The 17,063-nt window shown below is 41.1% G+C and overlaps 1 protein-coding gene across 1 annotated transcript in view; it reads right to left on the bottom strand.

Moving 5' to 3' along the window:
* LOC139748178 (uncharacterized) overlaps positions 1-17,063 on the bottom strand; it is a 49,120-nt gene that overhangs the window by 19,736 nt on the left and 12,321 nt on the right. The window contains exon 2 of the mRNA XM_071660968.1: positions 9,727-9,844. Coding sequence (XP_071517069.1) covers positions 9,727-9,844 — 118 coding nt within the window. The remainder of the gene's footprint in view (positions 1-9,726; positions 9,845-17,063) is intronic.

Below are 17,063 nucleotides of genomic sequence, written 5' to 3'. Positions count from 1 at the left end.
AGTGAACACCGCTGGGATGCTGAAGCGTTCATCGATATACACACCAGTTACATATGGCGTTTTTGTGACCGTACAGCAAAAATTGAACTCAAATGTATAACTTTAAAAGCACGACCAGGAACACGGTCACCAACATGGACGTCCAGGGGAGTCGAATGCACCTTATAATCCCTAAAAGCCAACGTAGAATCGAAACCCACTCATTCATCTCGACGCAAACTGATCAACAGCACACATCTGGTATGACTTGTAAGTCACCGAGAGTCTTGACTGTTATTAAGTCACCAGTAATGATGTTACCTGGTTGATAACAGCCACTGGAATAATGACAATCCACTGGAAAGAACACAGTGGGATGAATCTCCTCCACAGTGGGATGAATCTCCTCCACAGTGGCATGTATCTCCTCCACAGTGGGATGTATCTCCTCCACAGTGGGATGTATCTCCTCCACAGTGGGATGTATCTCCTCCACAGTGGTATGTATCTCCTCCACAGTGGGATGTATCTCCTCCACAGTGGGATGTATCTCCTCCACAGTGGGATGAATCTCCTCCACAGTGGTATGTATCTCCTCCACAGTGGTATGTATCTCCTCCACAGTGGGGATGAACTTGAGGCAATCTATACTTTCAAAACGTAACCACATCCGGGTACTGCTTGTTCTCCCCAGCTCTCCCTCATTCGTGGCCACCTATTTGGACGGTCTCTCTCTCTCTCTCTCTCTCTCTCTCTCTCTCTCTCTCTCTCTCTCTCTCCTGATCACATGTCCACATCATCACGTGTGACAATAGGAAGCCAGTATGGTTCGCGGCTCAGCGGCAAACACCTCGTTAAGGATAAACTGCCGAATTGCATACAAACTGCCGAATTGTGTACAAACTTAATGATGTTCTAGTCGTTGTCAACCACTTGAGAACGTTCGTGACAACCCTCGCGCATGACTGATGGCTTGACCCTTTGACCTGACCCCCCCCTCGCGAAGGAGATGGAAGAGCAAATCACCGAAACTAAAGAGTGGTACGACGTGTTCAAGAGGTCAAAAGCTGTTTATTTATTTGAGTGGCTGGTAATTTGGGCCTCTAGGCCCATTAACTGCCACGGGTCGTCAAGTTATGTCCACCAATCGTGAACCACTTAAACACCTTCTTCAGGTGTTCAATATGACCCTGAGGCCATACAGGCTCTCACTCCACGTACGTAAAGCACTTGGGTTAAAAAGAAAAAAAGATATGCTGACAACAGTGTTTAGATAAAGCTTACATACACAGTTTCCAACACATGACGAACACATGAGATGTTTGAATCCTTCTTAACAAGGGACTCAGAAGTGTTCAACTATGTTAAGAAGACAGAGTAAAACACACGAATATCAACACCGCCTCACACCATCACAAGCCACTGTATACGTTCATTTTCATTACGAAAATTCCACAAATTTCGTACAAGAATGGACAAAAAAAATGCCTTAAGTATCAATCTATGTCAGGAGAGAAATCTGTTTTGAAACTTAATGTTGTGACATATTTCAAACCATTACAAAGCATTAGTCATATATATATAAATAAATATATTCCTATGAGTCCACGGGGAAAATGAAACACGATAAGCTCCCAAGTGCACTTTCGTGTAATAATCACATCATCATGGGAGACACAAGAGAGAAATATAACAGTCAGTTGATATACATCGAAGACACGAAGCTAGGACGCTATTTGGTAAACATGCGATTGTCCAAGACATATATATATATATATATATATATATATATATATATATATATATATATATATATATATATATGAGAGAGGGAGACTTCAAGAAGCCACGTATATCATCACGTACAGTACATTTCCCAGAAAACGTTCCCGGCGCTCCACTTCCCAGTGTAGCAAACTCCGCTACGTTAACTCCATCATTACCACCAACTCCAAGAACGTCACAGTGTCTCACATCAACACTTTACCGTCCGTGTTGTCCTCACGTGTCTCCGTGCAGGGGTGTGATTTCCCCGCGTCGTCACAAGTCGTGGTTTTACTCTCTCTCTCTCTCTCTCTCTCTCTCTCTCTCTCTCTCTCTCTCTCTCTCTCTCTCTCTCTCTCTCTCTCTCTCTCACCAGAGAACGGAGAGCGACACCCTGTCAACACCCACCCTCCCCTAAACACACGCCCGGCAACGCGTCTCCAGGTGTGTGTGTGTGTGTGTGTGTGTGTCCAGCCGCCGCCCCCAAACTACTTTCTCCATGACTGGGGCAAACAACAGGGGTAGCGGGTAAACAGCCTTGTCTAACATGGTTTACCACTCCCCGAGACACACATTACTATCCTCCCCTTCCCAACCGTGTCTTAGGCCCTTCTTACTTCAGGGGCGTCGGGTCCTGACTGGAGCCTGGATTAATAGAAGTCACAAAGTTCTCGTCCTCATTTCATGTTCTCAATGATTACATTGTTTTCTTAAATGTAATTACAGGGGTTTCTTAAATGCAATTACATTGTTTTCTTAAATGTAATTAGTTTTCTTAAATGTAATTACAGTTTTCTTAAATGTAATTACAGTTTATTCTTAAATGTAATTACTGTTTTCTTAAACGTAATTACATTGTTTTCTTAAATGTAATTACAGTGTTTTCTTAAATGTAATTACTGTTTTTTTCGTAAATTTAATTACTGTTTTCTTAAATGTAATTAGTTTTCTTAAATGTAATTAGTGTTTTCTTAAATGTAATTACAGTGTTTTCTTAAATGTAATTACAGTGTTTTCTTAAATGTAATTACAGTGTTTTCTTAAATGTAATTACTGTGTTTTCTTAAATGTAATTACGTTTTCTTAAATCTAATTATTTTCTTAAATGTAATTAGTTTTCTTAAATGTAATTATAGGTTTCTTAAATGTAATTACTCATGATGATTACAAGTTGTTATCCCGTACAAGTATCCGTAATGTCTCCCCTCACAATTAACTTAAGTGTTTTAGAAAATGGTGAATGATCTCAGAAAGCGCAGAAAATGGTCTGCGGGCAGAATTTTCCTACTGGACACAATGACAAGGAACTTCAAACTCACATCAAAAAGAAAACGGGAAACTGAGAACAGTGTTTTACAGTACACATTAAACTCGTTAAAAACTACGTAATCCTTAAGCCCAGTTATGTAACTTGCGGAGCTGGTCAATAAATATAACTAATAATCTCTACTTTGCGTTTTCTTTCTAATACCTTTCAACTTAACCGACAATGTGAGAGAACACGACCCTGTGGGGCCCCACATACACGTAGATGATAACAATAACGTAATTAAGCGCATTATTGTACAACGAGGTAATTACACACACACACACACACACACACAAATCAAAGTCAAAATGGCGACTGAAATTGACCTCATGAACTACTAATGACCTTAAGTCTCAGAAGACAGTAACCGGTTTCCCCGACGTATGGGTAACCATATTAGATAAGAGGCCCATAAAAATGTGATCATAAAAAATGGACGTTTGCCCCATGCGAAGGCTAACTCTATTGATAACTGATAATGAATATAAACCCGACAAGAGAAATAATAGAGGACAAAAATACCAACTTAAAAACGTTTAAAAATTATAAAAAAATAAAAGAATAATATAACACAATGGAGAGCAACACTAGTGGCAAAGTGCAAAACAGAAAACGAGATTTGATATGCTAACTTAAACCCCACCACACACCACTGTAAAAAAAAAAAGGGGGGAGGGGGGCTCTTAACACTGGAAATACAAAGAGTAAACAATGACATGGGTCCCTAATATTGTTTACAGCGTCCCGTGTGTGTGTGTGGGGGGGTAGAATGGTGAAGTCTGGTTCACGCCCGGGGCTTACATGAAGGTAAACATCTTTTCTTTCTTTAACCTTATTAAGAAATCTAACTGTTGATCCCAACCATTACACGATAGAGAACTTCATGACGTATGTACATATCAAGTTCTATGAGGGACGTGAGTGTTGAAATCATGTGAAATATGAAATTTATTCTCATGTTAGGATAATAATATTAATAATAATAACAATAATTGCGCTACCTCGCAAACGCGGGAGACAGCGACAAAGCAAAATAAATAAACAAATACATAATAATAATAATGAGAATAATAATAATAATAATAATAATAATAATAATAATAATAAGAAGAAGAAGAAGAAGAAGAAGAAGAAGAAGAAGAATCACAACAATAATAATAATAATAATAATAATAATAATTATAATAATAATAATAATAAACGTTTAATGAATAATAACAGCAACAACTAGTAACAATAATAATAATAATAATAATAATAATAATAATAATATTAATAATAATAATAATATTAATAATAATAATAATAATAATAATAATAATAATAATAATAATAATAATAATAATAAACGTTTAATGTATTATCGACACCTGGTGTTTAGCAGTTTACATACATGTTCACATGCTATTGTTTCAGTGTATCTTCAGTGTGTTCGGCAGCTGACCATCTTCGACAGCCAAGCGCAGTAAACATGACTGCTGAGGTTCGAACTGGCGTGGAGGAATGTGGGAAAAGCCAGAGAAAGGACGGAGGATAGAAGAAATATGGGGGGAGGAGGAGGCGAGCAGAGCGATCGACCCAATGTACAGATGCAGGGATGACGAGAGACAGACACACACACACACTAATTAAGCCACAAACACAGCTCTCTCTCTCTACCCGTGACTAGTTTCACATCCTCTCTCTCTCTCTCTCTCTCTCTCTCTCTCTCCTCCACTGCTAATAATCAGGTCGGAAGCCAAGCCTTAGATCTAGCCCAAGGGAATGTAACATTGCGCTCAAGGGGTCGTACCGTCGTGCTCAAGGGGTCGTACCGTCGTGTTCAAGGGTCATTTTGTCGTGCTCAAGGGTTGTAGCGTTGTGTTTGAGAGTCGTACCGTCGTGCTCAAGGGTCGTACCGTCGTGCTCAAGGGTCGTACCGTCGTGCTCAAGGGTCGTACCGTCGTGCTCAAGGGTCGTACCGTCGTATTCAAGGATCGTTCCGTTGTGTTAAAGGATCGTTCCGTCGTGCTTGAGGGGTCGTACCGTTGTCTTTAAAGGTCGCTCCGACGTGCTCAAGGGTCGCAGCGACTTTCTCAAGAATCGTACCGACGTTCTCAAGGGTCGTGCCGTCGTGCTCAGGGATCGCACTACACTGGTCGTGTGGTCGTGTTACTGGCACGTCCCCCAGCGTTCCCGCCACAATATACGAGGGAGACGAGGAGCCATGAGCACGTGGCAACACGTCATGGAATGATAGACGTGAACACTCACAATGAACACACATGTCACGTACGATGGTCCTTAATGTCACGCTGTTACAGCCAGTGTCACGCCTCCTCCTGTAGCTGTGACGCCTCCTCCTGCAGCACAGGCTGTGTGTGTGTGTGTGTGTGTGTGTGTGTGTGTGTGTGTGTGTGTGTGTGTGTGTGTGTGTGTGTGTGTGTGACGTGAGACACTGATGAACTCATCGCCAGCCTTGGCGTACTTCAAGCAATCATTCTCGACCTAAATAGACACAGTGACTGACAGCGATCTGACATCAATTCAACCTAATTTACCCTGTGTCATTATGATCAATATAATCAAAGTTAGTAGGTCAACATATTCTTGCATCAGAATCAAATATACACCAACGTACATTTATCTCAAACCTAAGTTAGTAGGTCAACATATTCTTGCATCAGAATCAAACATACACCAACGTACATTTATCTCAAACCTGAGTTTTAAATTGTTATTGATGATTCTCCTTCGATAACGCCATTGTAATATAAAGCCAACAGCATGAAGAAATATTTAGATATATTTCTGTGCTATTTACAGGTGGGGAACTAGTTATAGCAATGAAGATAATTATATGAGAAAATCTTCGAAGACAGTATCAGTAGTGAGGAAGGTAATTCTAGTGGAAGATAATGTAAATTTACGAGGCACTTGAGAGAGTAATGCATCTTTATCCCTCGCTGACTCCATGTCGTCACATAGGTTCAGCTATCAATCAGAAATAAAGTCGTTTTCTTTCAGGAAGTTCTTGGTACACCAGTAATTCTATATTTACTATTAGTACAACAAAATCAAACTATTAACTAGCCCCAGGTTGTGGCTCCCGGCAGCCTTCTTCTGGGTATTATATTATCACTATAAATCATTTATAAACACCTAACATCATAATTGGCATGTTCCTTTATCATGTTATAATAAATAACTGTGATCTAGTTTTAAGAACTTTATATATTATGGAATATTCATCTCTAGTGTTCAGACAGCAAGTTTATAAATCTAATTTCTATAAACCTGTTTCACATTTGCATGTACGTAACTTGAGCACGGCAGTACGACCCTTCTGTATTAAGGTACGACCCAAACCGTTATTAGTCAGTATAAAGGTCAAGTTACCAAACCATAGGGTCGTGTCGTAGTGATCAAGGGTCGTAATGTCATGTTAATTGGTAGTATCGTTGCACTCCAAGCGTTTAATAACGAATTGGCAACCGCAAGTTACCCATACGTCACAGTAAACATATTAATACTTCACAACCCTTTTAATAACGTGCTCAAATTTCTGGCTTATTTTCTTTTTTCTAACGCTATCATTCTACACATCTACAGCTCGTCTAAGTGACTAAGCTTAACACGATGCCTGTGGGAAAACCATATTAGCGTGAGACGATCTTTCCACATGACTAAAGACGCTCATTTGACCCATCTCTCGGGAGGTAAACAAGTCGTGACGTCACATGAAAATACTTCAATTCCACACGCCTTTTTAACCGTCGAATATGTTGTTGTTTTGGTAGACATTCACTATTTCAAAACATTTATGATTAATCAAGAAATTAATAAGTATAAAATGATTATAACATGATTAGAAATTTAAAGAACTACGTAATAAAAGGCTTTTTATGTTTTTTTTTCTTTTTCCTAAAAGTCTGATGACGGTAACCTAGCGCTCCAGCGATCGCTCGAAGCGATCGCTCAACTCGCGCTACACTCCTGACCCCGCTTCCATGCCGTGCTTACCTCAGGCGTGTACCCACCCACGCCTACACAAGCCCACGCCTACATCTGGTGTTATCAGAGCAGATGACTCAATTTACAGTTCATGGAGTTTGTAGACCCTCTTGATTCATATGATCACTCGAAAAAAAAAGAAATATATCCTTAATAGTCTTAAATCTCAAATAAAATCAAGCTAGCGAATTTTAAAATAATATCTACGACAATATGATTAGTAGAATGAAGTAGAAAACTAATTCATGGTTTTCCAGTGTGATTAGAATCAACTTTATCATTCCTTTAGAGATACGGGGGCATGCACAGCATTGGTAGGTGACCAGGGAAGTGATTTGCGTGGCCACGGCGCCCAGATGTAAACAATATGGAAACCACTTTCACCACAGCTGGTCAAGTCGGGTTTGGGAGCCTGTGAGTCGCGTCACCATCATGTCTCTCACCCACCACATACATGTTCTTTCCTCCCGGCACTCACTCCCCATACATCAGAGAAAATGGGATGTGAAACTTCCACAGTCCACGTCGCCCAATTGCTTCGTGTTGTAGGTCAGATCTTTAAAAGGTCTCGTAGAAAACGAGATCCCGATCTTCACTTGTTTTCCTCTTCTCTCTCCCCCCCCCCCCCATGTACATCGATTTCACCGTAATACATCTTTATTCTTTCCTTGTTCATCACAAATGGCCGAATGCATATCTTACCAAAGGGAATGATCCATTATTCCCAAGTCCACGGCAAACCGTTGTTTAAGCGCGATACACCTCAAGGGAGAGAAAGCAAAGAAAACGTGTAACAAATGGACGCGAAATGTCACTTCTTGAGCCTCTTGTTTGACGAACTTTCAACGTGGGAAATGTTGTCACTTCGCTATTTAGCAGCTACATGCACAGCAGAAGTTCCCCATGAAGTCTTGCATTCCTACTAGCCCAGAAGGGAATATATTAATATATCAAGTCATTTTTTAAAGGCCTAGTGATGCATAAAATGATGGTTGAAATACCAATCAAGGTTTAGAATGATTTCAAAGTAATTCAAAGGCATTAGTTTCGTTCTGTCATCCATGAGAGTCTGAAAGAAATCGAAAACACAAGAATTTTTTTTTTCAGCATACTTTTGTTCGTTGGTTATTTGGGGCTGTAAGCCAATCGATCGCCAGGAAGCGTGAACGCTGGCAACGTTGAGTCTATGCCTACCAATCGCTAATCGTTAGATCATGCACGATCTCAGTACATAATACATGGATTTTGAAAAAAGAGAAATCCTTAATTATAACATTCTAATATTTCTCAAACCTCAAAAAAAAATAATTCTGTACACAAATTAATATAATATTTAGTATTTTTCCCCCTGATCTCTTCCTACATTAATATTAAAGTTAAGATCAAAATTAAAAAGATTAAAAAGATATTTGAAGAAGGCTGGAAGTCTAATGGAAAGCTAGCCTTAATGGTTCCAGCACTGGTGGGTTTAATCAAATGGTTCGGTCTATAGTGATGGTTAATGGTCACCTCCCATGACCTGGATGCAACTACTCACATGGGTAAGCCAGTGGGTAGAAGGGTGTGTGGGGAAGTAGGAATGTGGATGTGTGGGTAAGTATATATATATATATGTACTACGGTGGGTCAACAGATGAGTAAATGGGATGGGTAAGTAGGCCACAGGATTAGTGAGTAGGTAAACAGACGAGCCTGGCAGTTAGTCTACTGTTCGGTGGATACATAAGTAGATGGGTAGATACGTAAGTAGGTTAAATATATCGGGTAGATAAGTATGGAAGTAAGCAGGACAAGAAGTGGGCACAAGAAGTGGGCACAAAAGCCAATACCTGGAGGGATGATCATCAAGTCTTAGCAAGAACACAGGTGTTCCATAAGCTGGTACGTGCTTGCGTAGATACACGTGTCGAATAGCACATAGGCAGCAAGGCTAAAGTTCTTGGGTAGGTAGAATAGTAGATGAGTCCATGGGTTGAGAGATTGGACAGTTGGCTGGATAGGTAGAATGGTAGATTAGGCCATAGACAGAGAGTAAAAGGATAGAACAATGCGGTAGGTAGAAAGAGGCAGACTACCCTACACGCAAATAGCAAAGGTACTTGGGTAGGTAGACAGGTAGAATACTTTACTGGTAGATCGTGATGTACAAATGTAGGTAGGTAGAAAGGCAGAGGAGAACAGGTGGACAATGAGCCATCAGGAATGCGGAAAATTACTCAAATCAACCAAACTGAAAAAAGGAAACTAAGAACGAATCACATACGACACGAACGAAGGGGTAAATTGCATGGTAAATACCATGAAATAAATAAGGGGGGAAGGTGGGGGGATAGCCAGAGGGATAGGATAAATGAAGGAGGAAGAGGAAGACGAAAAGGAATCTAGAGAGATCTGACCAGAGAAAGTGGTGTTTCCGGTTGCCTCATTTTGTGTGTCATGGGGAACAGAACACACCCAAGATGTCTAACAAACTTAATTCAAAACACCCTCGGATTTCTTCGCTGTATCTAAAATAATGATGTAATCAACAGCACTACTACTACTACGAACAATAATAATAATAATAATAATAATAATAATAATAATAAGAAGAAGAAGAAGAAGAAGAAGAAGAGGAAGAATGCTCCCACTTCTACCCAATCCATCCTTTAACACTATGCACCAACTGCTGGAGTCCATACCTGAGTAGTGGGGATGGTGGAGGCTGGGCAAGGCTATGGGGGAGGCGAGGGAGGCTGGGGGAGCTTGCATCACCAACACTTGCATCATCAACGTCAGCACCCACCCGGCCATCACCTCCTGCAACATAAGGAACAAAACACACGACTGAAAACCAGGGAAAGGTTCTCTCTCGTAGTTCCTGTGGGAATAATAATAATAATAATAATAATAATAATAATAATAATGATGATGAATATAATAATAATAATAATAATAATAATAATAATAATAATAATAATAATATTTTTTTTTTTTTTTTTTTCCAAAAGAAGGAACAGAGGGGGCCAGGTGAGGATATTCCAAAAAAGGCCCAGTCCTCTGTTCTTAACGCTACCTCGCTAATGCGGGAAATGGCGAATAGTTTAAAAGAAAGAAAAATAATAATAATAATAATCTATTGATAAGAATAATAAGATATAGGATCACTTAGTAGCCTTATGGACTTACACAGACCATTATAACATTTCTAGCACTTAAATAAGTGGGTTATTACAAAATCTAACAGCCCACAGAACATACAATAGCTTTCGTACCTCTCAAAAAACCCAATTCATACGCACAGCACCAAAGACGCAGATTTACATTCAATTTATCTAATCTTTCAAGGTTTTATTAATATGAATCTACGACATGGAATCATATGCATAACCCGGAGATGCCTTAGGATTTCCTGATTTCTCTCAGCCACCAGGAAAACACACATGTACACACCAGTGACATCACACACAACCCTGATTTAACGTACTGACATCACACACATCCCTGATTTAACGTACTGACATCACACACAACCCGTGATTTAACGTACTGACATCACACACAACCCGTGATTTAACGTACTGACATCACACACAACCCGTGATTTAACGTACTAACATCACACAACCCTGATTTAACGTACTGACATCACACACAACCCTGATTTAACGTACTGACATCACACACAACCCTGATTCAACGTACAAGATTCATTATAAACACCATCCTAACATTCTTTATTCCACTGGACACACACACACACACACACACACACACACACACACACACACACACACACACATACACAAACACACACATACACACACACATTCCCCCCTCCTCTCTCTCTCTCTCTCTCTCTCTCTCTCTCTCTCTCTCTCTCTCTCTCTCTCTCTCTCTCTCTCAACTTTTTTTGAGGCAAACAACAACAGATTTTCCGCGTAAGTCATCTGGCATTTGAAAACTCGCCGGAAGTCCCATGTTCTTTACATCAACGCTGGGGAGTTTTATTTCGCCCAGCAGTCTCCTTCCCACATACTTCTCCATTGCGACACCTCCAAGATGGGGTGGTTAAGGTAGACGCTGTAGTCGCAGGTTGGAGAGTTAGATAAGAGTGATCAATTTGACTGTTTGAACCGAACGTTCCTCCAAATAAAATCTCAATGACTGCAAGGAATATTGCAAAAAATAAAAGAACAAAAAAAAATAGTCGGCAAAATAGAAGGGCTCATCAAAGCCGGACGGTCGGCAAAATTATCAGAATTTCCACTGTGGGTGTTTTCTCTGTAAACGCACGTTAACATCAAGGAAAAAAGTTTCTAATTAGAAAGTGAAGAAGAGAAAAAAAAAAAAAACGCAATTTTCGTTGAGTGAAGAAGAGAAAAAAACGCAATTTCCGTTTAAATTCATACAATAGAAAGGCATTTGCAAAATGACAATAACAACAGAATTTCACGTAAAGAGAGAAAGAGAAAAAAAAAACCTACCACAGACAGAAAATAGAAAGTAAATTATTAAACTGGTTAAATGGCGACCAGAAACTCTTCCAGAGCGCGGAAGACACGACCACAATCACCTCTCAGACGACGCACGCACGGCCTCGAGTGGTGTGTGTGTGTGGAGCAGGGAGGGAGGGAAGGGAGGTGGCGAGAGAGAGAGAGAGAGAGAGAGAGAGAGAGAGAGAGAGAGAGAGAGAGAGAGAGAGAGAGAGAGAGAGAGAGAGAGAGAGAGAGAGCGGCGTACAAAGAGGAGTTGAGGTGGAGGAGGGGAAGGGAGGGAAACGAAAGGGCAATTGAAGAGGAGGCAAGGCTGTGAGGAAGTGACACTGTTTACATGATAATAGTAATTTCCACTTGATCTTCCCCAGCCTAGCACTTACCCTAACGTATCCTAGCCAACACATTGATAACCTAGCAGGCTTAATTCCCAAAGATAAACTTTAAATGTTTTCCTCCTCCTAGGTTGAATTAATGATCAAGTTATTTTTTCTTTTGATGGTTCATACATCCAACAAAATCATAAGAGTTTATAGTAGCGCTAAGTTTGGAGAGAGAGCAGACTATTTTAAATCTGTGAAGACGCAAACTCTGTCCACCTTTCTACGATGTTTAACCACCGTCGCGATGGCCCATCTCCATCCCCCTTGCCATCTCCAGTCGCTGGATAGCCCAACCAACCAACCATCCCTCCCTCCTCCCTACCACACCTCCTCTACCACCGCCTCCTACCATTACCACCACCGCCAACACGACTCAACCACAACCGCTGCTCACTCCTTCTGGCATCAACGCGTTTTCTCTAACATAACAAACTCCGACAAGAATAATTTCAGATTTTCTTTTTTCTAATGTGAAAGTATTACATATATATATATATATATATATATATATATATATATATATATATATATATATATATATATATATATATATATAGATCAACTGACTTATATTTCTCTCTTGTGTCTCCCCTGATAATGTGATTATTACACGAAAGTGCACTTGGGAACTTTTCGTGTGTCATTTTCCCCGTGGACTCATAGGAATATATATATATATATATATATATATATATATATATATATATATATATATATATATATATATACTCTTTTCAAGACTTGAAAATCCCAAATTTCTTCCAAGGTCTTCAGTGTGCGGCTTCACATCCAAATCATCTTAAAACTTTTATCAAAAAAAGCTAGAATTCTAAAAGCCTTACTATATTTTCCCCCTTCTTCTATTCCACCGTCTCCCTTCAACCATGTGTGTAATCATTATCTCACACCAGACCAAGCCCTTGGCGTACCCTCTTAGGTCTGCTTGGCTGAAACGCTCTTCTATAACTTTCTATTTCAGCTCCAGAAAACGCCCAGACACGTCGCCATTTCACTACAGGCCACAATTACGGCTATCTCACTCAAACCACAGCGACACGACACACCATTCTCTGTCTGACCTCAATATACCGAGCAATATTCTTAGTCTCAAAAAAAAATAGCATAGAAATCCCACTACATTATTTGCTTTCCTTCATTCACTCCAAGACACAAACTTCCATCTCCTAATTTCACTCGAGCGTTTACTGTTGTCTGTTTATACAGAAACTCGCAACAGAAAACGGCGAACACTATCAATCTTGCTCCTCCTACCCCCCCATCACCTCCTCCTCCCCCATTACCCGCAGCGGTTACCGTTGCGTCCCGTTGTTTTGGACAGTCGGCCGCCGTACCGTTGTCCTGTTAGGTATCATCACCTCGACAGCTGGCGATGAACAGCATCGCAGTTGCGAGGGGGAGGGAAATGGCTAGCTAGCTGTCGCCCCGTTACCTTCGTCTATTATAGTCGCCGTGGTCTTCTGCCACGCCCAACAGAACCAACAAATTGAACAACTGTGTGATTTAAATGGAGGAGAGGAAAGCACGACGGACTAGCTCTTAAGAACGACAATGAGATTATTGAACGCGACTTAAAAGACCCTTAAGCACGATCCAAGGCCAGGCCTTCATACCTAAGGGTCTTCACGTAGCGATCATGGGGTCGAGGCGCTGTGCTCTAAGGGCTTTCAAGACATGTAAACAACGGTTGGCTTACCAATCGCTGGCGACCGAAACAGCGGACGAACGGACGGTGCCTCTAACGCACCAAATGGGCATAATGTGTTAAAAGTCGTTACGTACCCGTTTTCACTGATCTGTAATGCGACTTTGGACTGTAGCGCATCACTCCTTTAATATCATCTTGACCCCACGTGTGTAATGTAGATTAATCTGGATCAAGGAGTGTCGGGTGAACAAGAGATACACAAGACAGCGTAGCGAACAATATCCATGCTACCTCACCCTTCCAAATGATGAACATGACTTAGGAAGGGGCCCACATATGTTGTATGGTAGCAGTACACGACTCTGCCTTTATGGATTAAACGCCAGCAACAACTCTCCTCCTAACGACACAACGCCCTCCTTAACGAGCCTCTTGCACTGGATCACCTTACCTAACCTCGTTACCATCACCCAAGACAGTAGTTATGCACTTGAGCCTTGCTTCCACCCCAGTCCTACCCACCCTTACATCATCTTCCTCTCATCATCTTCCCCTTTGATCTCCTCCATCACCTTCGTTCTTCCTAAAACTAGCCTTGATCTTCCTCTCCATCCACCACACAAAAAGTTACAGAGAAAAAAAAGATATATATATATATATATATATATATATATATATATATATATATATATATATATATATATATATATATATATATATACTTGCCAAATCACCATCACTTCCTCTTACACCATATTGCCATGAGGCGATCAAGACACTTGGTCCTCCACCACCTGACTTTCTCTCCAGCCACCAGCTGCACCTCATCCCCCTCGCGCACCACCCCCGCCACCGTTACCTCCCGCCACCGCAGAGATCCCTGCCTCTCGTCGACGAATTTCAGCTCACCATCATCACACACGGGGGGCAGGGGGGGAAGGGGGGCTATATCCAAGCCCGTGCACACACCGCTACAAGAAACAGTCCAATTCTCATCCCCAAACCACTGTGAATCATGTCAATTGAATGATACTATCCCAATGTTTGTATGACACACTATCTTATTGACATAGCCTCTTCCCCCCCCCCTCCTATATCTGCCTACCATACACAACTACCCTACATATTCCAAGGTCATTACCTCTATGTTTGTTGTTGGTGAGAGCGAGCAACGTGTTGACATGGTATAGTCTGTATACAAAGCGCAATATTCTCCCTCACTATTGCGTTTTTACATTTCCGGACTTAAGGGGTAAATTATTGTCATCGGGAGGTCATCATACTCGACCACTAAATAGGTTATCACACTCAAGTTGTTTAGTCTTAGGATGTGGTTATAATTATTGGAGGTCAGCGCACATACAAAGTTATAGCATGAAGCTGGTATCAAATTGAAGGGGCAATTTCCAATCACTGATTTGTAAGGGCATTTAAGAGACCAGAGAACTCGTCACAAACATAAGGTGTCGTTCTTACTAAGTCAAGTGATCTTATATAGAAAGCGGTAAATCACTGTGTCTATAGGGTAAATTATAAAGTCTCATGACAGATCGTACTGCGAGGTAAAGTATCGTACTTAATGAGTGTCGTGTATCGTACTGAGAGGTAAAGTATCGTACTTAATGAGTGTCGTTATCGTACTGCGAGGTAAAGTATCGTACTTAATGAGTGTCGTGTATCGTACTGCGAGGTAAAGTATCGTACTTAATGAGTGTCGTGTATCGTACTGAGAGGTAAAGTATCGTACTTAATAAGTGTCGTGTATCGTACTGAGAGGTAAAGTATCGTACTTAATGAGTGTCGTTATCGTACACATACCAACGCAACGCGAAATGATTCGGATGTGCTCAGGAGGTTCAATGTCGCAAAATGCAATTACTGTGGCTACTCCCACAGAGAGAGAGAGAGAGAGAGAGAGAGATAAGAGCCATCATGTCCCAGCATTTCTTTGAATCATAATGACGAATATAGTTTATCAATTTATCAATCTTTCTTCTTAAAAAAAATAAAATCGTTGGAAAGGTTTTACTGTTATATTCTTTTTCTCAGCACGAACATGCCACCTTGGACCAGCAGAGCGACATCACCAGCGGAGGTGTGTGGAGAAGGTAGCGCCAACGTCATCTGTCAAATATATTTACAATCGTCTCCCCTCCCGTGTGTGTGTGTGGGGGGGGGGGGGTACCATATAGCAACGGATATCGAGAAATTAAGCTTCGCGCTGGAGACAGACGGACGACAAGCGCAACTCTGTTATGTAAATATGTGGTCTGGCGAGATGATAATCCCATTATTACTAGCGATAAAGCTACAATTAATGATAATGTTTTTTATCGTTAAAGATGCAAAACAAAAACCACCTCCTTCCCCCTTTTCTCCCGTTACGTATAGTATACGGACCATCACCGACCCACGGAACTGACCATCTTAGAGCAAGGCTACGGAAGCTCCTCCTGCTGTGGAGGGGGGGGGGGGGGGGGTGAGCGTATTGTGTGGCCCACATGTCTATTGGAGCAAGGAGAAGGCATGACCGACCCTCCTCTCCGCAGACCTCAGTTATTCCCAACTTTTCAAACCTCACCAATTGAGGCATGGCCATCTTCCACCTACCCGCACATTAAGAGACAATTATGGCCAATTTTTTTTTTCTTTTCTCCTTTTTTTTTCGTCTACAGAAATAGTTAAGACTCCCCTCCATGGCTATGATGAACATATGTTGCTGCAGTTAATAACATGCAACAACCCAGAACTGAATGAAAGATTACCATACGGTCATGATGATAGAGTACAATACGTTTAAAGCGATTATGAACGCTTGAAATACGCCTGAGACATTTCCATTTATATCATTATCATTAAAAAACCTCCTCATGACCACCATCTGTGCGAGGCTGCGCTCCAAACAGGAGCAGGGGAAACTGCCTTCGAATAATAAAACCTCATGTCCATCTGCGCGAGGCTGCGCTCCAAACAGTAGGAGGGGAGACTGCCTTCGAATAATAAAACTCCTCCACGAAACTGTGTTCCTTCCTATCTATTGACAACCTCATGGATGACCCCTAACACACTTGCTGTGCCACAAGCTCCAGGCGATGCACAGATCCGTCAGCCATTTCTGAGGGAATGCCACAGTCATGGACGACATATTATGAGCGCTGGCCTCGCATTACAAGTTATTCGTGAGTCCCAAAATGAGAGAAATGTATGTCTCCCTCCTAATTCATCATGAGTTAACCTGGTTGAAACGCTGGGGATAATCACACGATCACATAACATATCCACGCTGAGCCAGTCACACCAGACGCGAACACTCACACACACACATAAGAGGACATTATGCATAATGTTTGAGAAATACGTAACCTAATCACTTTCCCAATATCGAATCCTCCTACAGCAATGTACGAATACAACCAATGATCAGTAGTTAGGCCTTTCGTTTAACAAAATAAAAGGAAAAAAGAAATCGTGAAATGTTTAGATGGGAAACACAC

The sequence above is a fragment of the Panulirus ornatus genome, chromosome 73 (genome assembly GCF_036320965.1).
Source record: "Panulirus ornatus isolate Po-2019 chromosome 73, ASM3632096v1, whole genome shotgun sequence".
NCBI classification, from domain to species: Eukaryota; Metazoa; Arthropoda; class Malacostraca; order Decapoda; family Palinuridae; genus Panulirus; species Panulirus ornatus.
Note: the sequence above shows the minus strand (reverse complement) of the source record. Positions and strands in the feature narration are given on the sequence as shown.